Source organism: Protopterus annectens, chromosome 5.part0 (genome assembly GCF_019279795.1).
Source record: "Protopterus annectens isolate FY-2018-M chromosome 5.part0, PAN1.0, whole genome shotgun sequence".
Lineage (NCBI taxonomy): Eukaryota > Metazoa > Chordata > Ceratodontiformes > Protopteridae > Protopterus > Protopterus annectens.
The window spans coordinates 497945284-497972169 of NC_056735.1; the positions used below are offsets into that span (position 1 = coordinate 497945284).

A 26886-nucleotide genomic window follows, 5' to 3' on the forward strand; every position below is an offset into this window, starting at 1 on the left:
CTGCCATTAGTGCCTGTAGCTCTGAGACTCTTCTAGCTGAGGTCATTGCTAGTAGCAGGGCAGTTTTCCATGAAAGAAATTTTAAATCAGCTGAAAAAGCTGGTTCAAAGGGTGGCAGTGTAAGCTTTTCCAGAACAAAGTTGAGATCCCAAGTAGATGTTGGTGCTCTCCTGGGTGGTCTTATGTTCTTAGCCCTCTGAGGTACTGTCTTAGGAGTGGATGTGAGAATAAAGGAGGATCCATGTTGTAATGAGCTGAAATTGCTGAGGCGTGGATCTTAATAGATGAAAAGAAAAGTCCTTTGTGCAACATCTCAGTTAAATATTGTAGAATCTGAGGAATGTTTGGATCAAGGGGATTTTGGCCTTTAGCCTAGTCCCAGGCGCAAAATCTTTTCCATTTGTCTGAATAGGTTTTCCTGGTGCTGGGCCTCCTGGTCTCCAGAATGACATCCATAACAGCTTTGGATAGAGGTGTTGGCTGGTTGTTTAGGTAATTTGCCATGCAGCCAGGTTTAAAGTCTTGATCTGGCTGTGTAGAATCTGATTGTCTTGCTGGGTGAGCAGGTGAGGAATTTGTGGCAAAATCCATGGTGGGCCGTGGGCCATGTTCCTTAGAATTGGATACCAATGCTGGCGTGGCCAGTCTGGTGCAATGAGTATCATTTGTGGCCTTTCTAATCTGACTTTCAGCAGTACCTTTGCTAGAAGAGGCAGTGGAAGAAAGGCATAAACTGTTAATGTTTTCCAACTGAATGAGAGGGCGTCCACTTTCCAAGCTTGTGGATGGAATGTCCTTGTGCAAAATTTTTGAAGTTGGTAGTTTTGGGGATGGCAAACAGATCTATGTCTGGGTCCCCATTTTGAGCTATCATTGCAAATACTTGTGGATCTAGTTTCCACTCGTGTGGATCCATGATGTTTCTGCTTAGGTCGTCTGCCAATGTGTTTTTCTTTCCTGGCAGGAATTGTGCTTGTAATTGAACCTGGTAAGACAGTGCTGTGTTCCACAAGGTCATTGCTTGCCTGCATAGAGGGTAGGAATGTGTGCCCCTTGCCTGTTTATGTACCACATTACTGTGGTATTGTCCGTCTTTATTATTAGTTGTCCTGGGTGTAAGAGGTCCTTGAAAGCTGTTAGGGCATTCTGTACTGCTAGCATTTCTTTTTGATTGATATGCAGATGCCTTTGATCTGTAGTCCATTTGCCCTGAATGCAATGTCCTGCCATGTGTGCTCCCCAAGCATAGTCCGATGCATCTGTTGTCATAGTTTGCCTAGCTGTGGGTAAGGTGAAAGGCTGACCCTTGTTAAGGTGACATGCCTGTCCCCACCATAGAAATTCCTGTTGAAGGCAGGGAATGAGTGGTATCATTGCTTCCAAGCTGTGGCTGTGCGGAGTCCTTACACTTTTCAGGTACCATTGTAATTTCCTCATATGCAGTTTTGCAAATGGTATTAGTAGTATGCAAGATGCCATGAATCCCAAGGCCTGCAGAATTTTTCTTGCAGGGAGTTGGGTTTTTGTTGCCATTATTTTGAAATATTCAGTCAGCTGTTGTTGCTTGTCTGGCGTGAGATAAGCCATCTGGGCCGTTGTATTCAAGCTGGCACCCAGGAATATTATGTTTTGTGAGGGCACTAGTTTTGATTTAATTTTGTTTATTGTGTATCCTAGGCAACTTAGAATGTGTTTGACAAATGCCAGATGCTTTAAAAGAATGTCCTTGCTTTCTGCTTCAATAAGACATTCGTCCAGGTATGGGTATATTTGAATTCCTCTTTGTCTGCAGTATGCAATTACTGGTGCCAGGCATTTTGTGAAGATCCTGGGCGCAGTAGATAAGCCAAAGGGCAGTGCAGAGAATTGATAATGCGTTGAACCTGCAATGAAGCGGAGGTATCTTCTGCAATTTTGTCTGATAGGGACACGCAGGTATGACTCCTTGAGGTCCAACGTTACTAGCCAAGCATTCTTGCCCAGCATGGGAAGAAGCTGCTGTAGTGTTAGCATCTTGAATTTTGGTACTTGCAGATAGGTGTTCAGAATTGAAAGATCCAGAATGGGTCTCCATGCTTTGTCTTTTCTTGGGACTAGAAAGAGTCTTGAGTAAAATCCTTTTCCTTGCTCCTGTGTAGGTACCTGTTGAATGGTTCTCATGTCCGTGAGAGCTGTAATTTGTTTTTGTGCCTCTGCCCATTGATTTGGTGGCAGGTTTGGCATTCCTTTTATCCTTGGCAAGGTATGAAAGTGGAATCTGTATCCTTGTGAGACAATGTTTAGGACCCATTTGTCTTTTGTGATGATGTGCCAGTTGTCTGCAAAAAAATGCTAACTTTCCTCCCAAGGGAGCTGCCAGGAGAGATTTGTTTGGTAGTTTGAGAATTGAGTCATTGTGTTTGTCTTCTGCTAGCTTGGGGCCTGTCTTCTCCTCCTTTCTGGGTAGCAGTACCCCATTGACGAGGTTTGTAAGGGCCTTGTGACTGACCTCTGCCCCTTGGGTGTCTGTATTTGCCCCTCTGTGATCTGTCAGAAGCTGGAAAGGACCATTTTTTTGTTGGCCAATTTCTGCTGAAACGAGGGGGTTGTACCTGTAAAAAATCCTTGACCGTCTGCATAGACTTTGCCTTATCCTCCATTTTCTATAAAACCTCTTCTGCTTTGACACCAGATAATACATCCTGCTGTAAAGGTGCATCCAGTAATTTTGCTTTAACATGATCAGGTAGGGTTTGTTCTTTTAACCAAGCATGTCTACATATGACAGACCCAGTAACAGCCGCTCTACAGGAAGCTTCCAATGAATCAAATCCACTTTGTAAAGTATGTTTGCCCACCTGTTCAGCTGCATGCAACAGATCCTGCATTTCCTTGAATTCAGTCTGTTCAGTATGTGTGCTCATTTTTTGTTTTAATTGAGACATTAGGAATTGCTGATATTTCAGCATGTGAAACTGACAATTTAATGCTCTCATAGCCAGAGTTGCTGAGGTGTATATTTTCTTTCCCCATCTATCTAGGGCTCTGGAATCCCTTTCAGAGGGCACAGGATTTTTAGCCTTAGAAGCTTTAGCTCCCTTGGGACCCTGTGAAATTGTTTCTGGGTCAGCCACAGGGCTTTTATAAAGGAATTTGTGTGAGTCAGGTACTCTGTAGTATCTGTCTGGTTTGGCTGGTGCAGGAGGTACACAGTCTGGATTTAGACTAGACTCCAAGTAAACATCATTCACAATATCTAAAACTGGAGGGATAGCAAGTGGTCTGTGCTGGGGTAATAAAAGGAACTCTCGGAGCCTTTTCTTAGAATCAGAGTAGTCCTGGCCTTCCCAGTGGAAATGTTCCCTCATGGTATGTAAAGTTTCCCCAAAGGAGTAGTCTTCAGGGGGAGATGCTGAGGGAATAGAGTCTTCAGCATCAGAGTCTTCATAAGGGGGAAAAGTGTAATCCTGTTCCTCAGAAGAATCTGAGAAAATTGAAACCTGGTCAGAGGAAGCATAATCCTCCTCTTGTCTTGGTCTTTTATATGGAGGGGGATGGGAACCCCTGATTAGTGTAATCAAATCTTCAGCCATCTTAAGCATCTGTTTCTTAGGCATGGGGCTGTGAACTGTAGACTGATGTACAGTCTTTTTTTTGGTTTTAAAGGACTTTTAAGCTTAGCATAAGATTTAATGGTGAGTGTAGTCGGTCTGAAGACACCTTCTGCAACCGAAGGTGTTTCCACTGCACCGGGGTCTCCTTCTGCTCCGGTGTCGGAAGGGCCTAATGAAGATGGCTGCATCGGCCTAGTACACTCCGCTTGAGAATCCGCAGTTGTCTGGGGTTCCAATTCTGCGGTCGTCAGGGGCTGCGTAGGCAACTCACTGAAAACCGGAGAACCGGCGACAGGCCCAGCAGAGGCCTCGGAGTCTGGCTTGTTCCTAGGCTGCCTGTCCTTATCCTTGCATTTTTTATGCATGTCAGTCGTCGGCTGCTCCGACGGCATGATATAATTAAATTTCCTACCAAAGTAATGTTGTGCGAAGTCAAAACAGCGTTTGATAGTTCGTTTATGAAACCTAGCACAAAACCGACAACCTGTGACGTCGTGGTCTGGGCCTAGGCAAGGAATACAATAAGAATGGAAGTCCTTATGAGGTATTTGCTTCCCACAAGAAATGCAATTGTTAACTTTTTCTGACATCGGACTGAGGCAAGAAAAGGTTCCCCAATGGGGTACTTAGCTTTATTGAAGACTTCGGACTGAAATTTGAATCGAAAATCTCAGGTGTTGGCTGACCAGCACTTGCGAACTGCTTATGCTTCGGGCACTGCGCGGCAAGAAAGACTGAAGAAAATGGAGTCGGATGCCTCTTATATACCCCTGGTGCACTGACGTCAGGGAAGAAGTGACAGCAACCGACGCCGGACCAAGACTTTGGAACTCAGGCCGACTGCGGGACCGCCTGACGGCAGGATAACCCAAGTGTGATGACTGCAGCAGGGTAACACGATGAACATCAGTTTGGGTGTGTGAATGGTGCCCTCAAGCTTTGGAAGCTGGACAGCTCTTTATGTCCCTGGCAGGACATAACCCATATAGCTTAGGTTACTGTAGTAGTGATTATCACTACTTCTGCTCTTTCTCTATCTCACTCCTACTCCAATCTCTGATTTCTCCATAAAATGCACATATTGCAAATATCAATCAAATGTTATCTTTTGTGTACAGTTTTAAAATTGCTTTTTTACTTTATTCATTTTGTTACTGAATACACAGTCATTAAAGGCTTATGTTATACTACAATCCACTATACTTCAACTTTGGTTTTGTAGTTTATACTTTTACTGTGATTTATTCACCTGGACTGCGTCTGAAAATAGTTTTGATCAGAGCATTAACCCAGTAAACAAAAGTAAAGAACAGTACAATAAAATTAGCAGATTATACAAAGATGGTACTATTAAATACAATGGATAGGGCCACTGGACTTTCTCATTTGACAGGACTAGTACAGCAGCTTCCATCTGAAAAATATCTGCACACTATACCCGATCTTTAATCACCAAGCCCAATATATTCAAAACTTCATTAGAAGTAATTATCTAAACTCCATTAGAGGGTGCGCTGTCATCACATAAGCCCAATGAGCACCTGAACTCTACAAGTAATAAGATACTTATTTCATAAACATGCAGTAACATTCAGGTGTGAAAACAAAACTATGGAGGACAATTGCCATGCTGTAGTGATGATGATTAATCCCCATGGCACAGTGAAGAAATTGTCACTAAGTGACTATGATGGTCAAGCACTATATAGTTATGTGATCTCAGCATATCAAATTCCTGCCAGAAGCAAAGGGCCTAACTAATGCAACTACTATACAAAGGACAGCAGTACCCAGGATGCTTAATTGTAACCCTTTTCAAAACCAGGCCAGCCTAATGTTTGTTTGTCTTTTGGCTTTTCCCGGTAAGGGGTCGCCACAGCGGAACTCCGGTCCACTAATGATTGGCAGTAGGTTTTTACGAAATGCCGAGGTGCCAGCTTGATGCCCAACCTTCAACGAAGGCAAGCCCATTTACGCACACATATCTTTCAAACGCTACCCAACCGTGGGGAGGACATGCAGACTCCACACAGAAGGCACTCCCAAGCCAAGCAGAGAATCGAACAGGAGAACCTCTTGCTGTGAGGTAACAACGCTACCCCCGTACCACCGCGGCATAAAAACCAGGCCAGCCTAATAACTTTCAAATATGTCCTGTCACTGTGTTACAAACTGTAATACTACTTATAGTGGCCATGCAGTATTACCTTATCAAAAATGTCCAAAAAGTGCAACTTTCAAACTCTTGACTTAATGTGAGCATTTCCTGATGCATAAATATAAGCCACTATACAGAGAAGAAACAATATATCAAAAACATAATTTCTTAATACATGTAAGAAAGGGAAGCAAAAAAATGGAAATTATACACTAACCTTTTACACAGGTGGGTTTATTCACAGTGTTCTTTGTTCCTAGTCCAAGCTGACCCCAGTTATTGCTCCCAAACACATAGAGTTTACCATTTTCTGTTGAAGGAAAAATAAATAAATACATAAATAACATTTTCCAGAATATGGTTTAGGTTCGTTTTAATAAAATAACAGCACATTTTCTACAATTCACTTGTATCATAACAGTACATGCTTCTTTTCTTAGTCTTACAGGGAAATTTTAATATAACTATATATCTGTCACAAATAAAATTTTCTTCTGCATGTTTGTAATTCGTTTAATCTGTTCTCTATTTACAGAGCTTTAAATGTTTAAAACTCCTCAAAGAAGAAGCAGGCACATAGACAATGTGATAACATCATTGCAAAACATTATCTGAAAATCACCTGGGCAGTACTTGCAAATGGTCAGTTGTGATCAGTTGTGTACCACTACAGTAATCCAATGTATAATAAAATAAAATGATCAGTTTCTTTTCAGATCAGTTTTGCCTCATCAGACAAAGAAAAAAAAGTAGGGTGGAAAGAAGGAGCAAATGAAAAAATGAAACCGAAAAGTCAGAAGAAAATTAAGGACTACAAAAAGCAGTCATAGGCTTTGTGGATAGCTATATTGCCATTCAGGGTGTTGAATCAAAGAGGGGATAAGATGATAACTAGATAGAACATACCAACAAAACACATACAGATGAAACAGAGACAGGTTACTTATACCACCATCTCAGAGCTGTAGCACTGCAATTTGATGTCACAGGTGACGCATCTATTTGGTGCTCCCCTTGCCCCAACCCCCAGCCCCATGCCAACATTACCTCCAGCCAAATGTTGGCTTTGTCTCAGCCTATTCCTCCAACCAGGGTTGACCTAATCAACTGTGGTGCCCAATTTGTCAGCCCCCCAGGTTTGAGATATTACACAGACTTCACATCAAGCAGCGATTGCACCCAAGTTCCTGACTGATTTGGAAAGTCCACATTTTCACATCTGAGTAAATCAGTGTGATATACACTATGACTGTTGCACTTGAAGATTGAAAACTCATGGATGCGGCCTGAACCACAAAATCAAATCTTTAAGCAAAATCACAAAATGGATAAGAACAGCAACAAAACTGTCACAGTTCATTAAACGTTATCAGATTACAAATAAGTGACAACACTTGAAAAAAAAAGTAGAATAAGCCTATAAAAGATGTATCATAAAATGGACAGCATGTATTAAGCCTGTGTACCTTGATAAGAAAGTATGAGCACCTATAAATAAAAGTTATGTACTTACCATAACTATGCATCTGTGATGTCCATTTTCATTCTTCCTCAATGGATGGGTATCAGATCCGACTTTGAATCCAATTCAGCTGCTTTTCTTCCAGATTCTGGATTGGACTCTCAAGCTCCTCCCTTACTCACAATGCCCCTTGCTGCTACTTTAGCTCAGATCTAGTTTGTTGTCACTATAATCTACTCAAACCAAAAGGGTATAACAGGAGAAAGAACAGAATAGGGGCTCAAACAGGAAAAAGAAGTTATGTACCTACCATAATGTTCCATGTTAGTTGTCTTCTCTCGCCTTCTTTCTTGCTGGTTGGGTTCGGAGCCGATCCTCGGCTCTGACTCGGCCATCTTCTAAAGCTCGAGAGCTGTTTACTGGCACAAGGCCTCCCCATATCCCATGATGCCTGGAGCTAGATCCCCAGATCTCGTTTGGTAAATCTAACTGCAGACATAAAAAGGAAGGAATCCTATCCTATTATGCATAAACCCTACCATAGAGACTACTAAGCAGAGAGGAATAGCCAGAGAAGACTCAGCCAGTGAAAAACCATCAGGAACTCTTCTCGGTCTACTAGGATAGGGGGATGGAAGGTGGGATGCAAGAAAGAAGGCGAGAGAAGACAACTAACATGGAACGTTGTGGTAGGTACATAACTTCTTTATGTTAAGTTGTCTATCTCGCCTTCATTCTTGCTGGTTGGGACAGCGTCCCTAGCACCTAAAATCCTGGGTGGCTCATTGGAACAAACTCTTTAGAACAGTGGAACCAAAATCAGCTCTGCTCCTGGAAACCATGTCCAACTTATAATGTGAAATGAAAGTATGTGGGTTGGCCCACATAGCCGCAGCACAAAGAGATTCCATGGGCAACCTAGCCTGAAAAGCCACAGAAGTGGCTAAAGCTCTGGTAGAGTGACATTTTGGTTTAACAGGCAATACCTTATTCCTCAGTTGATAGATAAATGTGATGGTAGAAGTCAGCCACCTGGATAAGGTTACTTTTGAGACTGGTAGACCTTGTTTATCCTCAGCATAAGAAAGGAAAAGCTGGTCCGATTTTCTGATGTCCTTAGTCCTATGCAAATAAAAGCGTAGCTGCCTGTGAACATCTAACTGATGCAACTTATATTCCGCCCTGTTGGAGTGGTTGGGAAAAAACACAGGAAGGTCAATGGATTGATTCAAGTTATTCTCAGAAGAGACCTTAGGAAGGAAGGAAGCATTAGTCCTGAGAGCAATCCTGTCATTGTGGAACACTAGGTACAGAGGACGGATACAAAGAGCCTGAATTTCCGAAACTCTTCTGGCTGAAGTAATGCTACCAGAAAGAGGGTTTTCCAAGATAAAAACTTCAAAGAACAAGAAGCTACAGGTTCGAAGGGGGACAAAATTAGAGAAGCTAGAATCAAATTCAGATCCCACGGAGGTGGAGGATCTCTCACTGGGGGGCCTGAGCAGAGTGGTCCCTTTGAGAAAGGCTTTACATAGCTTATGAGACATGATATTACTTTCCGGCAGGCCAATGTGAAAATTTGAAATTGCAGCTAACTGAACTCTAATTGTAGGGGAAGCGGACCCAGCATGAAAGAGTTCCGCAAGAAATTCCAATATGTGGTGTACAGGGGCTGAAAAGGGGTCTATACTCTTAGCCTCTGCCCAGGAAGAAAAGCGTTTCCACTTACTAGGGTAAGTTTTTCTAGTCGTAGACTTGTGGGACGATAAAATGATTTCGCGCACAGAGTGGGAGATGTCAGGGAGCCTGGCTAAGGTTGGAAGTGAAGCAACCAAGCAGTGAGCTGGAGAGATTGCAGGGAATGGTGCAGCCCGCCCGACTGGTGGAACAGAAGGTCTGGAAATGGGTCCAGAGTCCAAGGCTGCTCGAGAAGATGATGATGCAGGAATGGGAGCCATATTTGTTGAGGCCAGTAAGGAGCAATGAGGATAATTTTGCAGCCCACTACGGTAGCTTTCTGTATTAGCTTTGGGATTAAGGAAAGGGAGGGAATGCATACAGAAGTCCCTGAAGCCAATCGTGGACTAGAGCATCTCTGGGAGAATGTCCCAGAAGTCGAAGGAGAGAGAAAAAATTGCTACACTTGCTGTTGAAGGGGGTGGCAAAAAGGTCGCAGCAAGGTTGGCCCCATTTGCGGAAGATTTGGTCCGCCACTAACTGATTAAGACACCACTCGTGAGGCATGAGAATTGCTCTGCTCAGCCTGTCTGCTATGACGTTGGATCTCCCAGGGATGTGCGTTGCGGTCAGAAACCGTTGGGAAGAGATCGCCCACTGCCAGAGTCTGACTGCTTCTCGACATAGGGGGTAGGACCTGGTTCTGCCCTGCTTGTTGATGTACCACACTACTGACATATTGTCCGTCTGAATTGCAATGGTCCAGGTAGGAAGGAAGTCCTGAAGAGCTTGCAACGCTAAAAGCACGGCCCTCATCTCCAAGACATTTATGCGCAGATGGTACTCTTGAGGTTGCCAGGTGCCTTGGACTGTTCTGCCCTGATAATGCCCCCCCCACCCAATCAGGGAGGCATCCGTGATCACCGTAGCAACTGGAGGGGGGGTGAGTACAAATGGTCTGCCCTGAGGCACTGATGTGGAGACCATCCACCATGCAAGGTGCTTTTTGCATGCTTCTGTGATCATGATCATGTGAGACATGGAAAGCTGCTGAAAGGACCATTGGGTGAAAAGAAGCCACTGTAGAATCCTCATGTGAAAACGAGCTAGAGGAATGAGCATGATCGCTGCTGCCATATGACCCAGAGTTTGGAGGATGAACCTGGCTTGAATTCTCTTGCATCCCAATAAGACCTGCACATGTCAGCGAATGACTAACACCTTGTCTGGTGGAAGGCTGGCTGACATGTCTTTTGTATTTAAATTTGCGCCTATAAAGGTGATAGACTGACAAGGCGACAATACAGATTTTTCGAAATTTATTGTGATACCTAGTCTGGAGCAAGTCTGGATAGTGTAGTCTCTGGCTCACAGAAGGTGATGCCTGGTGGTAGCAGTGAGGAGCCAGTCATCTAGATATGGAAACACCTGGAATCCTTGCCGTCTCAGGTGAGCGGTAACTACTGCCATACATTTGGTGAACACCCTGGGGGCTGTGGTGAGACCAAAGGGCAGAGCTCTGAACTGATAATGGCTGGCTCCCAGCCGGAAGCGAAGGAATCTTCTGGAGCGTCTGTCCATTTTGATATGGTAGTACGCTATGGTAGTACGCATCCTGAAGATCTATGGAGCACATCCAATTGTCCTGACCCAGAAAGCGTAAAATGGACTGTAGCATGACCATCCGAAACTTTGTTCTTTGTTCAGACCTGTTTAGTCTGCTGAGATCCAGAATGGGTCTCCAGTCCCATGTCTTTTTTGGTACCAAAAAGAACCTTGAGTAAATTCTGGATCCTTGCTGGTCTGCTGGATGGCCCTTTTTCTTAGCAGTTTTGAAACTTCTTGAACTGCTTGATCCCTTAGATTGGGTGGAACATCTGGAAGGGACTTGCTTAACAATAAGGGAGTGCGAACAAAGGGGATTCTGTAGCCTCCGGATATAACAGACTGTACCCATTTGTCTTGTGTTATGTCTTGCCAGGCTCTTGGGTACAGCGATAATCTTCTTCTGACTGACTCCAGAGGTGGGCAGCCGGGCAACCCTTCAGGGATGCTGGAAGGGCTGGTCAGAGAATGATTCTCTGCTGCCCTGGTTTTGCGGACCCCCTCTGCCACGAGGGCGGCATCTGTTATTGTTCCCTCCTCTGCCCCTGGATGGGAACTCACCACGTGTGTTCGGCAAGGCTCCTTGGGATTTCTGGAACCACATCTTTCCACTCTTCTGACCCTTGGGATATGGTCTGGAAGGAGTGAAAAAATGGACTCCCACTGCAGAGAGATTCTTGCCTTCCTGCTCACACCTGGTAAGGGTGTCCTTCACCTGTGATCCAAAAAGAGAGGAACCATCAAAGGGGGTGTTGGTGAAAGATGCTCTGAAAGGTTCCACAAAGTTACAAAGCCGCATCCAAGCATGCCTCCTTAGGGCAACGCCTGTGCCTGCGGCTCTACTCGCACCATCGGCTGCATAAGAAATGAGCCTCAGGGAGGAGCTTACCACTGAACTGAGAGTCGCCAGCTGGGAGGCTGCCTTAGCCCAGGCCCCCTCAGCTGATGGATCTTGGAGGGTATCTCCAAGCTCTTTAAGGAGATCCCTTTGAAGATGGATAAAGTGGCACAAATAATTCAGAGACTTCATGGAAAAAGACGCTGAAGAGAACATCCGCTTCCCATATCTGTCCATCATCCTGGACTCCTTGTTAGGGGGATGGACAGATGAAGACGTTTCAGCCAACTCCTTCTTTGTGGCTGCCGCTACCACCATGGCATCAACGGGAAAGTACAGTTTTGTACCTACCATAAATGTAGATGTTCTAGTGCTAATACAGCTGCAGTCATAACAGATGGGTTCTCCTACCGTCAGGCGGGTCCTCGGTCGGCCGAATTCCAAAGTCTAGGTCCGGCGTCGGTTGTCGTCGCTTCTTCCCTGACATCAGTGTGACAGGGGTATAAAGGAACCAGCCGACGCCATTTTCTCCAGTTTTTCTTGCCCCAGATGTCAGGTGCCCCCAGAAGGAAGGCAATACATAAATTTGTGTAATAATGCAGTGTAATATAATCAAAATACAGTAGTTGCAAGCAAATACAACATAAATGAATACCCCAATCAGGTTGTATGAGGATGTGTTAGCCTATAGGCCTGTCCCAAGAGGGGAAGGAGGGAGGGAAACCTGGACTGCAGCTGTATTAGCACTCGAACATCTACATTTATGGTAGGTAGAAAACTGTACTATGTTCATCGTGCATACAGCTGCAGTCATAACAGATGGGTAGAATCCCAAAGCTAAGAAAGGCGTGGTAGGCACTAGGTGGAACTAGGAGGAGCCAAAATGCCCTGCAAGACTGCAGTGGCAAAGCCTGCTCTAGATTTGGAGTATAATGGTAGGTTGTAGTGCTTGGAGAAGGTATGCACAGAACTCCAAGTGGCTGCTTCCAAAATATTCTTGGTAGGAAGTCCTCTGAGGAAGGCTGCAGAGGTGGCTGTGGCCCTGGTGGAATGAGTTCTAATGCCTGTAGGTACAGTTTTGCCATGAAAGGAATAGCAAAAGCGTATGCAGTGGGCTATCCATTTTGAGATTGTCTGTTTGGAAATTGGCTTTCCTTGAGCTCCTACTGCATAGGCCACAAAGAGCTGTTCTGATTTTCTGAAAGGCTTTGTTCTGTCCAAATAACACTGCAGTTGTCTGTGGATGTCCAAGGAATGTAGTAATCTCTCCTCTTTGTTTTGAGGATTAGGATAAAAAGTAGGTAAATGTATGGCCTGATTTAAAGCTACCCTGGATACCACTTTAGGCATAAAGGACGGGTTGGTTCGTAAGGAAACTCTGTCCTGATGGAAGATGATAAAAGGCTGGACAGCCAAGAGAGCCTGTAGTTCTGAAACTCTACGAGCTGAGGTGATAGCCAGAAGGAAAGCTGTTTTCCAGGACAAATATTGCAAATCTGATGAGGCAGCTGGCTCGAAGGAAGGCATGGTCAGTTTTTCCAGAATGAAATTAAGATCCCAAGCAGGTATTGGTTGTTTCCTTGGAGGTCTTAAATTCTTAGCCCCTCTGAGGAACTGTCTTAAGAGAGGGTGAGAGAATAAAGGTGGATCAGTGTTGTATTCTGCAGAAATGGCTGAGGCATGGATTTTGATGGAGGAGAAAGAAAGTCCACTGCTTAGCAGTTCAGCCAAATATTGTAGTATTTGAGGTAAATTCAGTTTTCCAGGATCCTGGCCCTTTTTCTCATTCCAGACACAAAAACGTTTCCATTTTGCGGAGTGAGCTTTTCTAGTTGATGGCCTTCTGGCCTCCAAAATGACATCCTGCACCTCCTTGGAGAGTAGGGCCTGTTGTGATGCTAAGGAATCTTCCATGCGGCTAGATTGAGTGTTTTTACCTGGCTGTGAAGAGTTTGGAAGCTGTGCTGAGTCAGAAGAAGAGGCATTAGAGGCAGGGTCCATGGTGGCGAATGCGTCAGGCTCCTCAGGAGTGGGTACCAGTGTTGCCTTGGCCAGTCCGGAGCAATGAGAATCATCTTTGGTCTGTCTGCTCTGGTTTTCAATAGAACTTTGGGCAGCAGAGGAAGAGGTGGGAAGGCATAAACTGTCATTGATGTCCAACTGAAAGAGAGCGTCCACTCTCCAGGCCTTTGGATGGAAGATCCTTGAGCAGAATTTTGTCAATTGATGATTTTTGTGGGAGGCAAAGAGATCTATGTCTGGCCTTCCCCATTCTTGGATTATTTCTGTAAAAACTTCTGGATGCAATTTCCATTCGTGTGGATCTGTCATATTCCTGCTTAGGTTGTCTGCCAGTGTGTTTTCCTTGCCTGGCAAGTACTGTGCTTGTAGTTCCATTTGTAAGTCCATGGCCATGTTCCAAAGTGACATGGCCAGTCTGCATAGGGGGTAAGAATGTGTTCCTCCCTGTTTGTTTATGTACCACATAACTGTGGTGTTGTCCGTTCTGATCAATAGTTGACCTGGTTGTAGAAGGTCCTTGAAAGCTATAATAGCATTTATTACTGCTAGCATTTCTTTTTGATTGATGTGAAGGTGCTTTTCTTTTTGGGACCATTTGCCCTGAATGCACCGATCTGTCATGTGCGATCCCCAGGCGTAGTCCGAGGCGTCTGTTGTGATGACTTGATTTGCTTGAGGCTTGCTGAATGGAAGACCTGTGTTTGTTTGACATGCTTGAGCCCACCACAGAAATTCCTTTTGCAGACATGGAATTAGTGGTATTATTGTTTTCAAACTGTGGCTGTGTTGAGACCATATGTTTTTCAGGTACCATTGTAGTTTCCTCATATGCAGCTTTGCACATGGGATTAGTAAGATGCAAGATGCCATGAATCCCAGAGCCTGCAGGATTTTCCTTGCAGTCAGCCTGGTGCAATTTGCTAGTGTTCTGAAGTATTGAATTAGTTGCCCCTGCTTCTCTGGCGTGAGGTAGGCCATCTGGGTGTTTGTGTCCAAATTGGCACGCAGGAAAATTATCTTCGGAGAGGGTATTATCCTTGATTTCTTTTTGTTGACTGTGTATCCCAGAGAATTCAACAACATTATTACATAAGCCAGATGTTTCAGAAGAATGTGCTTGCTGTCCGCTTGGATCAGGCAGTCGTCCAAATAGGGGTATATTTGTATCCCTTGAAGTCTGCAGTAGGCAATTACTGATGCCAGGCATTTCGTGAATACTCTGGGCGCAGTAGATAAGCCAAAGGGCAATGCAGAGAATTGATAATGGGTTGAACCTGCAAGAAACCTGAGGTACCCTTCTGCAATTTTGTCTGATTGGGACATGCAGGTATGCCTCCTTGAGGTCCAATGTTACCAGCCAAGACTCCTTGCACAGCATGGGAAGAAGTTGCTGTAGAGTGAGCATCTTGAATTTTGGTACGAGTAGAAATGTGTTTAGGATGGATAGGTCCAAAATAGGTCTCCAATATTTTCCCTTCCTTGGCACCAGAAATAGCCTGGAATAAAAACCTTGACCTTGTTCGTGCGTAGGTACCTTTTGAATAGCTTTCATGTTTATGAGATCTGTAATTTGCCTTTGTGCCTCTGCCCTTTGATTGTTTGGCAGGTTTGGCATGCCTCTCATTTTTGGAAGGGTGTGAAAATGGAATTTGTAGCCTCTGTTTATAATGTCCAGGATCCATTTGTCCTTTGTGACAATATGCCAATTTTTTTGAAAATAATGCCAGCTTTCCCCCTAAGGGGGCTGCCATTTGAGACTTGGTTGGCATGCAAAGGGGAAAGTCATTGGGTTTGCTTTCTGAAAGATTGCGAGTTATCCTCACCACCTCTTTGTGTAGGAGCTTGCCATTGTCTGTCTCTAAACGATCCTTGGGATTGTCCTCTGCCCCTCGGGCACCTGTATCTGCCTCTTTGGGGTCTGTCCGTGGCAGGAAAGGACCAGTTTTGGAAGGCCAATTTCTACTAAAACGTGGGGGTTGTACCTGTAGAAATTCTTTCACAGTTTGCATTGATTTAGCCTTTTCCTCCATTTTCCTTAACACCTCCTCAGCATTAGCACCAAATAGTACATCCTTTTGAAGAGGGGCGTCTAGTAATTTAGTTTTGACATGATCAGGCAAGGCTTGTTCCTTGAGCCAGGCATGCCTACGTATGACTGATCCTGTAACAGCAGCTCTACATGAGGCCTCTAGAGCATCAAAACCACATTGTAAGGTAAACTTACCCACTTGTTCTGCACTATGCATCAAATCCTGCAACTCCTTCAAGTCTGGTTGTTCAGGTTGTGACATTTTACTTTTCAATTGTGATAACAAAAACTGTTGGTAATTTAGCATATGAAACTGACAGTTTAAGGCCCTCATGGATAAGGTAGCCAAGGTATATACCATTTTTCCCCACCTTTTCTAAGGATCTGGAGTCTCTCTTCGAAGGTAATGGATTTTTAGCAATGGAGGCCTTAACTCCCTTGGGGCCCTGTGAGATGGTTTCTGGGTCAGCAGCATGGCTTTTGTATAGAAATTGGTGTGAGTCAGGAACCCTGTAGTACCTGTCAGGCTTAACTGGAGCTGGAGGTAGAGAGTCCGGGTTAAGGCAAGCCTCCGAGTAAACATCATCTAGGATGTCCAAGACAGGAGGTATAGCCAGAGGCCTGTGCTGGGGTAGCAAGAGAAATTCCCTGAGCCTTTTCTTGGAATCTGAATAATCTTGGCCTTCCCAGTGGAAATGTTCCCTTAAGGTATGCAAAGTTTCCCCAAATGAGTAATCCTAGGGGGGGGGGGGAACAGAAGGGATGGACTCCTCCACATCAGAGTCTTCAAAAGGGGAGTAAGAATGTTCCTGATCATCAGAATGCTCTGAAATAATGGAGCCCTGATCAGAGGAGGGGGAATCTTCCTCCACTCTGGGCCTTTTGTCCGGTGGGGACTGAGAACCTCTGATAAGAGTAATTAAATCCGCAGACATTTTAAGCATCTGTTTCTTAGGAATGGGGCCTGGAGATGGGCCCTGTGTAGCTGGTCTCTTAGAGTGCATGGTTGCTTTAGACTTTGTGAAAGCCTTGATGGAGAAAGAAGAGGAAGGTCTGAAGACAACTTGAGTGGAGGTGGACCTGTCCACATTCTGAGATACAATGCCAAGAGTGGCTTCGGTATCTGTAGTCGGGGTGTGGGTCGAGGAGCCTGCGACCTCGGGCACAGGAGACACCATCAAAGAAGTGTTGTCGGTAGTCAGGGGCTGCGTAGGTGCCTCGCTGAGAACTGGACCACGTGTAGTCAGCTTTGGTGTGGTGTCGGTAGAGGCTGCGGACCTCGTGTGTCGGTCCTTGTCTTTGCGTTTTTTAGACAAAACTGGAGTCGGAGTAACCGATGACATAGTTTAGTTAAATGCTTTCCCAAAATAATGCTGGGCGAACTCCGCCCGACGCTTAATAGCGCGTTTGTTGAATGTAGCACAAAAGCGACAGACCGAGACGTCGTGGTCTGGGCCTAAACAAGGTATACAGAGGGAATGGAAATCCTTATGCGGTATTTTCTTCCCACAAGAAATACAATTATTAACTTTGTCTGACATCGGTCTGAGGCAAGAAAAGTTTCCCCAATGGGGTACTTAGCTTTTAAGAAGACTTCGGTTTCCAAATTTTGGTAATCTCAGGAGCTGGCCGACCGGCACTTGCAAACTGCTTCTGCTTCGGGCACCGCGCGGCAAGAAAGACGGAAGAAAATGGCATCGGCTGGTTCCTTTATACCCCTGTCGCACTGAAGTCAGGGAAGAAGCGACGACAACCGACGCCGGACCTAGACTTTGGAATTCGGCCGACCGAGGACCCGCCTGACGGCAGGAGAACCCATCTGTTATGACTGCAGCTGTATGCACGATGAACATCATCCTTGGTCAAAAACTGTTTATCCTGCGGTGCAGTTATGAATTTTGCAGGTCTTCTGGGGGTCGGTTCCACTGTGTCTGGAGCTGACCACGCCTTCCGAGCCACCACAGACATCAGCGGGTCAAAAGGCGGAAACACCCAGGAGGTGGAAGGTCAGGATCCAAACGCATCCAGGAATACCAACTCATCCTCGGAAGGGCTAAGGGTAGTCCAGTTCCCCCTCTGCCTAAGCATCTCAAGGATGTCTGAGAATGAGACATCTTCAGAGGGGGATCTCGGGGACCCTTCCGAATCCTCTAAGTTGGTATCTCATGCGACAGACTCAGGGGAGTCAACATGCTTCCTCTTGCATTTCCTCTTGTGAGGTGGCTCCTCTGAATGATCAGGGGAGGCCTTGGAAGATACACACAAAGGGGTGCCCTGTAGTGTTGGTTCCCCACGCTTGCAGTCTGGAGGAGGGGCAGAGGCAGGCGCAGGCACCACGGGGGGAGGAGCTGAAGGGGATGATCGTGGGGCTGACTCAGGGGCCAGCACACTCCTCATGACCTCAAAGGCATCCCTCCTCGGATGCTGAGAAGGCTCCGGTTCTGAAGAGATCGGAATCCCTCTCCGCACCGAGGGGGACGGCTCCAAAGCTGATGTAGGAGCTGAGCTCACCTGCGCCGAAGCTCCGAGGGGGAGAACGGGGGTCGGACAAAGGGTCCGATGCCACTCGCCCCCTCGGAGCCGACGAGGGAGTCTCGGCACCCAGATCCCTCCAAGGACTGTACCAAGGAAGTGATCAGAGCCGACAACGGAACCGAAGGGGAAGTTATCGGTGCCAACGGTTCCATGACTCGAACCCCAACCAACTCCGGCTCCGAACTCAAGGGAGGAGTCAGAGGAGGAATAACTGTGGACAAGGACGGAGCCGACCCCTGATGAGGGGGGCTGGACAACATTTTTGCCAGGGCCTGAGATTTCAAAAGCCTGCTGACCACTCTCTCCACATCGTGTTCTGAAAGTCTTGATGACCAAGAAGAATGGGAGGACCGATGACTGCACTCCGATTGGAGCAGAGGAGACCTCAGAGCCGAGCATATCGACTCCAGGGAGGAAGACCTAGATCTCTTTCGACTCCCTGACGGCTCCGAAGTGAGTATCGGAACCAACAGAGGCAGGCACATCGGTTCCAGCCGGAACCGAGGCAGAAGGAGCAGCTTCACCCAACAATGGCTCCGAACTAGGAGTCAAAGATTTAGGTGGCTTGGAGGACTTCACGGGCTGAGCCTTAGCTGGTGACTCCTCGGGCTTAAGTAAACCCCGGAGGATTAACTTATTCCTACGCTCCTGCAGGACTCTTGAGCTGAAAGCATGGCAAACCGAACAAGAGTCCTGCAGGTGCACTGCTCCCAGATAATAGACACAAGAAATGTGACCATCTGTCAGAGACATCTTCTGACAGCATGAGTCACACTTCTTGAATCCGGACACCTTGGTATCCTTGGACATACCTAAAGGAAGGAACACCAAAAACAATACACAACAATAACAATTTCAGGATATAATAACTATCACACACACACACACACACACACACACACACACACACACACACACACACACACACACACACACACACACAGTTACTACACCCAAAAAACAGACAAGAATAAACACAATATTCTATCAATAACAAATAAACTAAACTAGGTAAAACTGACTAACTTTTTTTTTTTTTTTTTTTTAAAGGGAAAAAAAGGGCTAGCCTCTAACTTAAACGGCTATTTCAGAAGAGAGAAAAAATATAGGAAAATGAAGATATACTCCTAGAAAGATAGTATAGTATAAATTACAAATTACACTAACATCCTACTAGTTTTTTTTTTACCACAAAACAGATAAACAATGAAAAATATACGACCTGAGCCAGTAAGACAACCTCAAAGCAGAAGCGGCAAACGAGATCTGGGGATCTAGCGCCAGGCATCATGGGATATGGGGAGGCCTCGAGCCAGTAAACAGCTCTCGAGCTTTAGAAGATGGCAGAGTCGGAGCCGAGGATTGGCTCCGAACCCAACCAGCAAGAATGAAGGCGAGATAGACAACTTAACATCAGTGGTTCCAAAACACAAACTTTATTAGGTCACTCTCAAAGAGAAGGTGAGGGAGTTGGAGGGAGGAGAGTTGAGGAAGAAAGAAAATGGACAGCACAGATGCATTGTTATGATGAGTACATTAACTTTTATAGTTGATGTCATTTTCATTCATTCCTCAATAGATGGGACAGAGTCCCCAGCTACGATAACCTTTCAAGAGTACTGCAGAACCAAAGGCAACCCTATTTCGGGAGATGATACCCAACTTGTAATGAGCAATAAAGGTATAAGCATTGAACCAAGTGGCTGCAGCACAAATATCATCAATCTTGCCTAGAAAGCAGCAGATATGGCCATAGCTCTAGTAGAATGAACTTTTCAGTGTATTGTCAAAGGTAAACCTTTCAATGAATACACATAAGAAATACAATCTGAAATCCATTTAGCTAGGGTGCCTTTAGAAACAGGCTTTCCCAATTTGTGACAGACAAAGGAAACAAAGAGTTGGTTAATTTTCTGGAAGTCCTTTGATCTATGGAGACAGAAACAAAGCTATGCACATCCAAAAGGTGAAGCTCATATTTCCCTTTATTGGAAAATTTTGAAAAGAAGACTGGTAAATTTAAGACGTGACTGATGTTCATTTCAGAAACAATCTTTGGTAGGAAAGCTGGATTAGTATGTAAAGTAACCAACTTTATGGAAAAATTAAACTTTGCTCTTCAACCATAGTGCTTTATGAAGAAATTTAGGGATCATAGGTGGGGGTAAGCATTACAGGAGACCGGAGGGCCAAACGTGGACTACAGCCTCTCTCGGTGACTCCCCCAAGGGAAACCTGCTACATTTGTTGTCAAGGTGAAGAGATCACAGTAAGACTGACCCCATCTCCATGGCTTTGTGTGAATACCTGTGTTCCCCCTCCCAATGCTTAATACCATGAGCTTTTGTACTCTACCTCACATTATGGACACAGCAGCATATGAATAGAAGGACATAGTATAGTTGTATAAACTCTTACCATAACTTTAGATGTCCTTCTCTTCTACAGAATATATGTATAGTTAGAGTTAATGATACATTGTAAGCTATTATGCAAAATGTGAACTTGCTGCTGTATGGTCTTCTACCCTGCCTTCCCCCCCTGATGCTTGCCTGACTCCTGAATGCCCAACTCCATAGTTGCTGGTTCCTGGTGGCTTTCAGTTCTGAGGTAGGTACGTGCTGACATCCACTTTATACCCAATGTCCGTTTATGGCCGATACACGCTGAGTGATGAGGACCATCACACGTACCTTCGCAGTAGCATTTATCTGTTGTATTATGGCTGGGCGTACGAGTCAACCAGAGGCAGACTCCCCCATGTTATGAATACAGTAGCATATGAACAAAAGGACATCTATTTAATGTGGAATTATTCAGATGATTTGTACTTCTGCAGAGATTGTGCACATTGACTGATATTAAATGATCTTTTATGGTTGAAATATTCTGAAATGGGCAGTTTTGTTATTATTGGTTCATATGTTTTGTTTCATTGCTTACTGGAAAAGTGTTCAAAAATAGAAGTTATGTTCTTACCATAACGTTCCATGTTAGTTGTCTTCTTCTCGCCTTCTTCTTGCTGGATGGGTTCGGAGCCGACCTCGGCTCTGACTCGGCCACTCTAAAAGCTCGAGAGTTGGTTCCACTGGCTCGAGGCTCCCCTTATATCCCACAATGCTAGGCGTGAGTTACCTCAGATCTCGTTTGTAAGCTAGGCCCAGCTTATACTAGTAACAGAATAACTATAAACAAAGTCCACCTCTATAAACCAGGGAGAAGAGAAGGGTGACCTACATCCTGATCCAGAACAATATGCACAGTAGCATATACCTAAAGTAAGAGGTGGTAGAAAGAGAGGTCACAATCAACACTCCTCTAGGTCTGTCTGGGCCAGGGGGAAGGAGGGTGGGACGCAAGAAGAAGGCGAGAAGAAGACAACTAACATGGAACGTTATGGTAAGAACATAACTTCTATATGTTAAGTTGTCTATCTCGCCTTCATTCTTGCTGGATGGGACCGCGTCCCTAGCACCTTGTCCCGGGTGGCCTAACGGAACAGACTTTTGAGAACAGTGGAACCAAAGTTAGCTCTATGCCTAGAAGCTAAATCCAACTTATAATGAGAAATGAAAGTGTGAGGAGTAGCCCAAGTAGCCGCTGCACAAATGGTGTCAATAGGCAGTCTGTCTTGGAAGGCTATAGAAGTAGCCAAAGCTCTGGTGGAATGGGCTTTAGGTTTGTTAGGCAGCTTTTGTTGCCTAATTTCATAAACAAGGGAAATCATAGATGTTAGCCATCTAGATAATGATACCTTTGAAACTGAAAGTCCCTTTCTGCCTTCTGCATAGGAGACAAACAGCTGGTCAGATTTTCTGAATTGTTTGGTTCTATCCAAATAGTACCTTAACTGACGATGAACATCTAGCCAATGCAATTTTTGTTCAGACCTATTGGAATATTCTGTAAAAAACACAGGGAGGTCAATGCTTTGATTTAAGTTAGACGCCGAGGCTATCTTAGGCAAAAAGGACGGGTTGGTTCGTAAAGATACCCTGTCCTTATGGAACAACAGATAAGGAGGTCGACAGCTGAGTGCATGAAGTTCTGAAACTCTTCTAGCTGAAGTAATAGCTACCAGAAAGAGAGTCTTCCATGATAGCAATTTCAAAGAACAGGAGGCTGCAGGTTCGAATAGGGGAAGAATCAAAGAACTAAGAACTAAATTTAGGTCCCAAGGAGGAGGAGGATTTCTTATAGGAGGTCTGAGTAGAAAAACTCCTTTCAAAAAGGCTTTGCAAAGCTTGTGGGACATTATGGCAGACTCTGAAATACCCACATGAAAGTTAGAAATAGCTGCCAGTTGAACTTTAAGAGTAGAAGGAGATGAACCTGCATGAAAGAGTTCAGCTAGGAAATCAAGGACCATTTGGATGGAAGCAGTGAAAGGATCTATGTCCCTTCCTTGAGCCCAATAGGCGAAACGTTTCCACTTACTCAAATAAATCTTTCTAGTGGAAGATTTATGGGAAGCTATCAAAATATCTCGAACAGAGTGAGATATTTGAGGAAGCCTGGCTAAGGTTGGAATTGGAGGAACCAAGCAGTGAGGTTCAGAGAGGGTAGGGAGCGATGAAACTGACCCGACTGATGGATCAAAAGATCTGGAACTAGGTCCAGATGCCAAGGTCACTCCAACAGAAAATGATGCACAAAGGGGAACCAAACCTGTCGAGGCCAGTAAGGAGCAATGAGGATCAACGAGGCCTTCTGAGCGATAGCTTTCTGTATCACTTGAGAGATTAGTGGGAAGGGAGGAAATGCATACAGAAGTCCCCGGGCCAAACTTGGACTAGAGCGTCTCTGCTGGGCTGGCCTGGTAAAGGAATAGGGTGAAATAATCTCTGCACTTGCTGTTTTGGGGAGTAGCAAAAGATCGCAGCAAGGCTGACCCCACTTGAGAAAAATTTCTCTCACAACAGAGTCTTTCAGAGACCACTCGTGAGGCATGAGGATAGCTCTGCTCAACTTGTCCGCGATTTGATTGGACTTCCCGGGAATGTGCGTTGCTATCAGAAACCGCTGAGAAGAAATCGCCCATTGCCACAGTCTGAGTGCTTCTCGACACAGGGGGTAGGACCTGCTTCCGCCTTGTTTGTTGATATACCACACTACAGACATATTGTACGTCTGGATTGCTATCGTTCCCAAGGGAAGAGAGTCTTGAAGGGCTTGCAACGCTAAAAGCACTGCTCTCATCTCTAGAATATTTATGTGCAAGTGGCATTCTTCTGGTTGCCATGTGCCCTGGACAGTTCTGCCCTGATAATGCCCCCCCCACCCGATCAGGGAGGTGTCCGTTGTCAGTGTAGCAACCGGAGGGGGAGGAACAAAGGGTCTTCCCAATAAGAGCTGAGGGGAAGACATCCACCACAGAAGATGATTCCTGCATGTTTGCGTGATCATAATGGTGTGGGACATCGGAAGTTGCTGGTATGACCATTGTGTGAAGAGCATCCATTGAAGGATTCTCATGTGGAATCTGGCTAATGGAAGCAAAGGTATGGCAGCCGCCATAATCCCCAATACTTTCAGAACTAACCTGGCTTTGACTCTGTTGCTGCTGAAGATGAGCGAGACCAGTTTTTGTATGTCTGTTATTCTCTGATCTGTTAGCCTCGCAGACATGTTGACTGTGTCTAGAATTGCGCCTATGAAGGTAATAACACGACAAGGCGACAAAACAGACTTTTCGCAATTTATTGAAATGCCTAAGTTTTGACAAGTGCGAAAGGTGTAGTCCCTGGCTGTGAGAAGAAGATGCTCGGTGGGAGCTGTAAGGAGCCAGTCGTCCAAATATGGAAACACCTGGAATCCTTGACGTCTCAGGTGAGAAGCTACCACTGCCATACATTTGGTAAACACCGGGGGCAGTGGTGAGTCCAAAGGGCAGGGCTCTGAATTGAAAATGACTGGTTCCCAGCCTGAAGCGGAGAAATCTTCTGGAGCGTCTGTTCATTTTTATATGATAGTACGCATCCTGAAGGTCTATAGAGCACATCCAGTTTTTTCTTCCCAATAGGGGAAGTATGGACTGTAGCGTGACCATCCGAAATCGTGTTTTCTTGACTGACTTGTTCAAGATACTGAGATCCAAAATTGGTCTCCAGTCCCCTGTTTTTTTTGGAACTAAAAAGAACCTGGAGTAGATTCCGGATCCTTGCTGGTCTGCTGGAACTGGTTGAATTGCTCTTTTTGCAAGCAGTTTTGAAACTTCCAAAGCTGCAAGATCCCTTTGAGCGGGTGGAAAATCTGGAAGGGATTTTTTTGATCGGTTTGGAATGCAAAGAAAGGGAATGGAATAGCCTTCGGAAATGATGGACTGTACCCAATTGTCTCGTGTTAGGGATAGCCAGGCTTCTGGGTACAGTGACAATCTTCCCCGCCCTCCCACGGAAGGTGAACAGTCGGGCAACACCTCAGGGATGCTGAAAGGGCTTATCGGAGAAAGTTTCTCGATTGCCCTGGTTCTGGACCCCCTACCTCTAGGGCGGCGTCTACCATTGTTGTTCCCCTCTGCCTCTGGCGGGAACCGACTCTGTGCATCAGGCGAAGTCCCTTGAGATTGTTTGGAACCACATTTTTCCACTTTTCTGGCCCTTGGGGTAAGGCCTAGAAGGAGTAGAAAACGGACTCCGACGGCAGAAAGAGTCTTGCCATCAGTCTCGCACCTAGTCAAGGTTTCTTTCACTTGAGGACCAAAAAGAGATGATCCATCAAACGGGAATTAGTGAACGACGCTTTTAAAGGGGTCCGCAAAGTTGCATAACCGCATCCAGGCATGCCTACGTAAGGCCACTCCTGTTCCTGCGGCCCTGCTCGCTCCATCAGCCGCATGAAAGGAGGCGCATGGAGGAGTTAGCTATGGAGTTCAGGGTAGCCAGCTGAGTGTTCATCTTGTCTTGAAAACCCGCAGCTGTAGGATCCTTCAACATATCACTCGCTTCTTTGATCAAGTCCCTTTGAAGACGAGTAAAATGGCATAGGTAGTTCAGCGAGCATTGCAAAGGTCGCTGACGAGAACATCCACTTCCCGTACCTGTCCATGGACCTAGATTCCTTGTTAGGTGGATGGACAGGCACTGAAGGATCAGCTAGTTCCTTCTTAATGGCAGCAGCAACCACCATAGCATCCACAGAAACTCCTTTTGTCAGAAACTGTTTATCTGCTGGTGCTGTAATGAATTTTGAGGGTCTCCTGGGAGTGGGGTCCACTGAATCAGGAGCCGTCCATGCCTTTTTTGCTACCACCTGCATGAGGGGGTCAAAGGGGGGAGACACCCAGGAGGTGGAAGGACGAGAGCCAAACGCCTCAAGGTACACAGATTCATCCTCCGAAGGGTTGAGGGCTGGCAAATTTCCCCTCTGATTAAGGATTTCTAGAATGTCTGCAAATGAGACATCTTCAGAAGGGGAACGGGGGGAACCCTCGGAATCCTCTAAATCTGTGTCAGAGGTGACGGACTCAGGTGAGTCTATGTGTTTCCTCTTACACTTTCTCTTCCGAGGGGGCTCTTCTGCCAAAACAGGAGAGGCCTCGGAAGAGGATAAGATCCCCACAGGGGATTCCTGAGGAGCTGGCTCTCTGCGGTCCGGGATGAGGGAGTGAGTCGACTTGACCTGAGGCACCGAAGAGGGAGGGGCGGACGGAGCCGACTGTGGAGTAGAACCAGGTTCTAACACACTCCGCATGACCTCGAACGCACCCCTGTCAGGCAGAGCCAGAGGTCCCCGCTCCGAAAAGCTAAAAACCTCCCTCGGCACCGACAGTGATGGCTCCGAGGCCGATGTCGGAGCCGAACTCACCAGCGCCGAAGCCCCGAGAGGGAGAGCGGGGTCGGACAAGGGTCCGATGCCACTCACCCCCTCGGAGCCGACGATGGAAGTCCGGCGCCGAGATTCTTCTAAGGAAGAAATCGGAGCCGGCGATGGAGCCGAAGACATTTGTATCGGCTCCGACGCTACCACAGTCTCGGTTCCGAAACGCCCCGGCTCCGAGCTCAACGGAGTCGGAGGAGGAACATAATGAGGGGCAGGGTCAGGCATCGACTGATGAGTCGGGCTCTGAAGCATTTGGGCCAGTGCCTCGGACTTAAGAAGTCGACTCACTACCCTCTGAAGGTCATGGTCCGACAGCCTCGATGACCTAGAGGAGTGAGATCTATGGCTCCGTTCAGACAGCAGAGGAGATGCTGGAGCCGAATGAACGGAGCCAAGGGACGGTGACCTGGACCTCTTTCTAGATGTCGGTTCCGAAGGTCTGGTCGGAACCGACACAGGAATTTCCAATACCTCGGCTCCAGCAGAAACTGTAGACTGAGACTCATCGGCTCCAGCCGGAGCCGATGTAGACGGAGGTTTCAGTAGCCTTAAGTCTCGGCTCAGTAGCTGGAGCCGAGGACCTAGAAGCCTTGGAGGGCTTTCCCGAAGAGACAGTAAGGGAACCCTCAGGCTTGAGTAAACCTCTCAAAATCAGTTTGTTTTTTCTTTCCTGCAGGACCCTGGGGCTGAAGCCGTGGCATACAGCACAGGAGTCCTGCAGGTGCAAAGGTCCCAGGCAGTAGACACAAGAAGTGTGACCGTCTGTCAGAGACATTTTCTGACAGCACGAGTCACACTTCTTGAAGCCTGAGACCTTTGAGTCTTTAGACATTTTAGAAAAATTCACACACACCCAGTCAAACACTCCGATTACACCCTATCCTATTTAAAACTCAAAAAATAAAACAAACTACCAAAGTTTTAAATTCTGAGAAAAAAACACACACACACCACTAGGGGATGGAAGAAAAAGGCCCAAAGGCCCGAGGGAAGAACTTATAAGTTCTTGTGGAAAAAATGGGATTTTAGAGAAAGGGTGAAAATCCACTAAACTAAGCGAAACAACAATTAAATTTAAAACTAAAGTGGTTTAAGTATACTAAATTTTACTCCAAAGTTACTCACCAAGAAGCCGGTAGAAACCAA

At 45.8% G+C, this 26886-nt stretch overlaps 1 protein-coding gene across 1 annotated transcript in view; it reads right to left on the bottom strand.

The window, feature by feature from the left end:
* LOC122802170 (X-linked retinitis pigmentosa GTPase regulator-like) overlaps positions 1-26886 on the bottom strand; it is a gene marked incomplete at its 5' end in the record, with an annotated part of 1226514 nt that overhangs the window by 1088870 nt on the left and 110758 nt on the right. The window contains one exon of the mRNA XM_044071841.1: positions 5969-6061. Within this exon, the coding sequence (XP_043927776.1) occupies positions 5969-6061 (93 nt within the window). The remainder of the gene's footprint in view (positions 1-5968; positions 6062-26886) is intronic.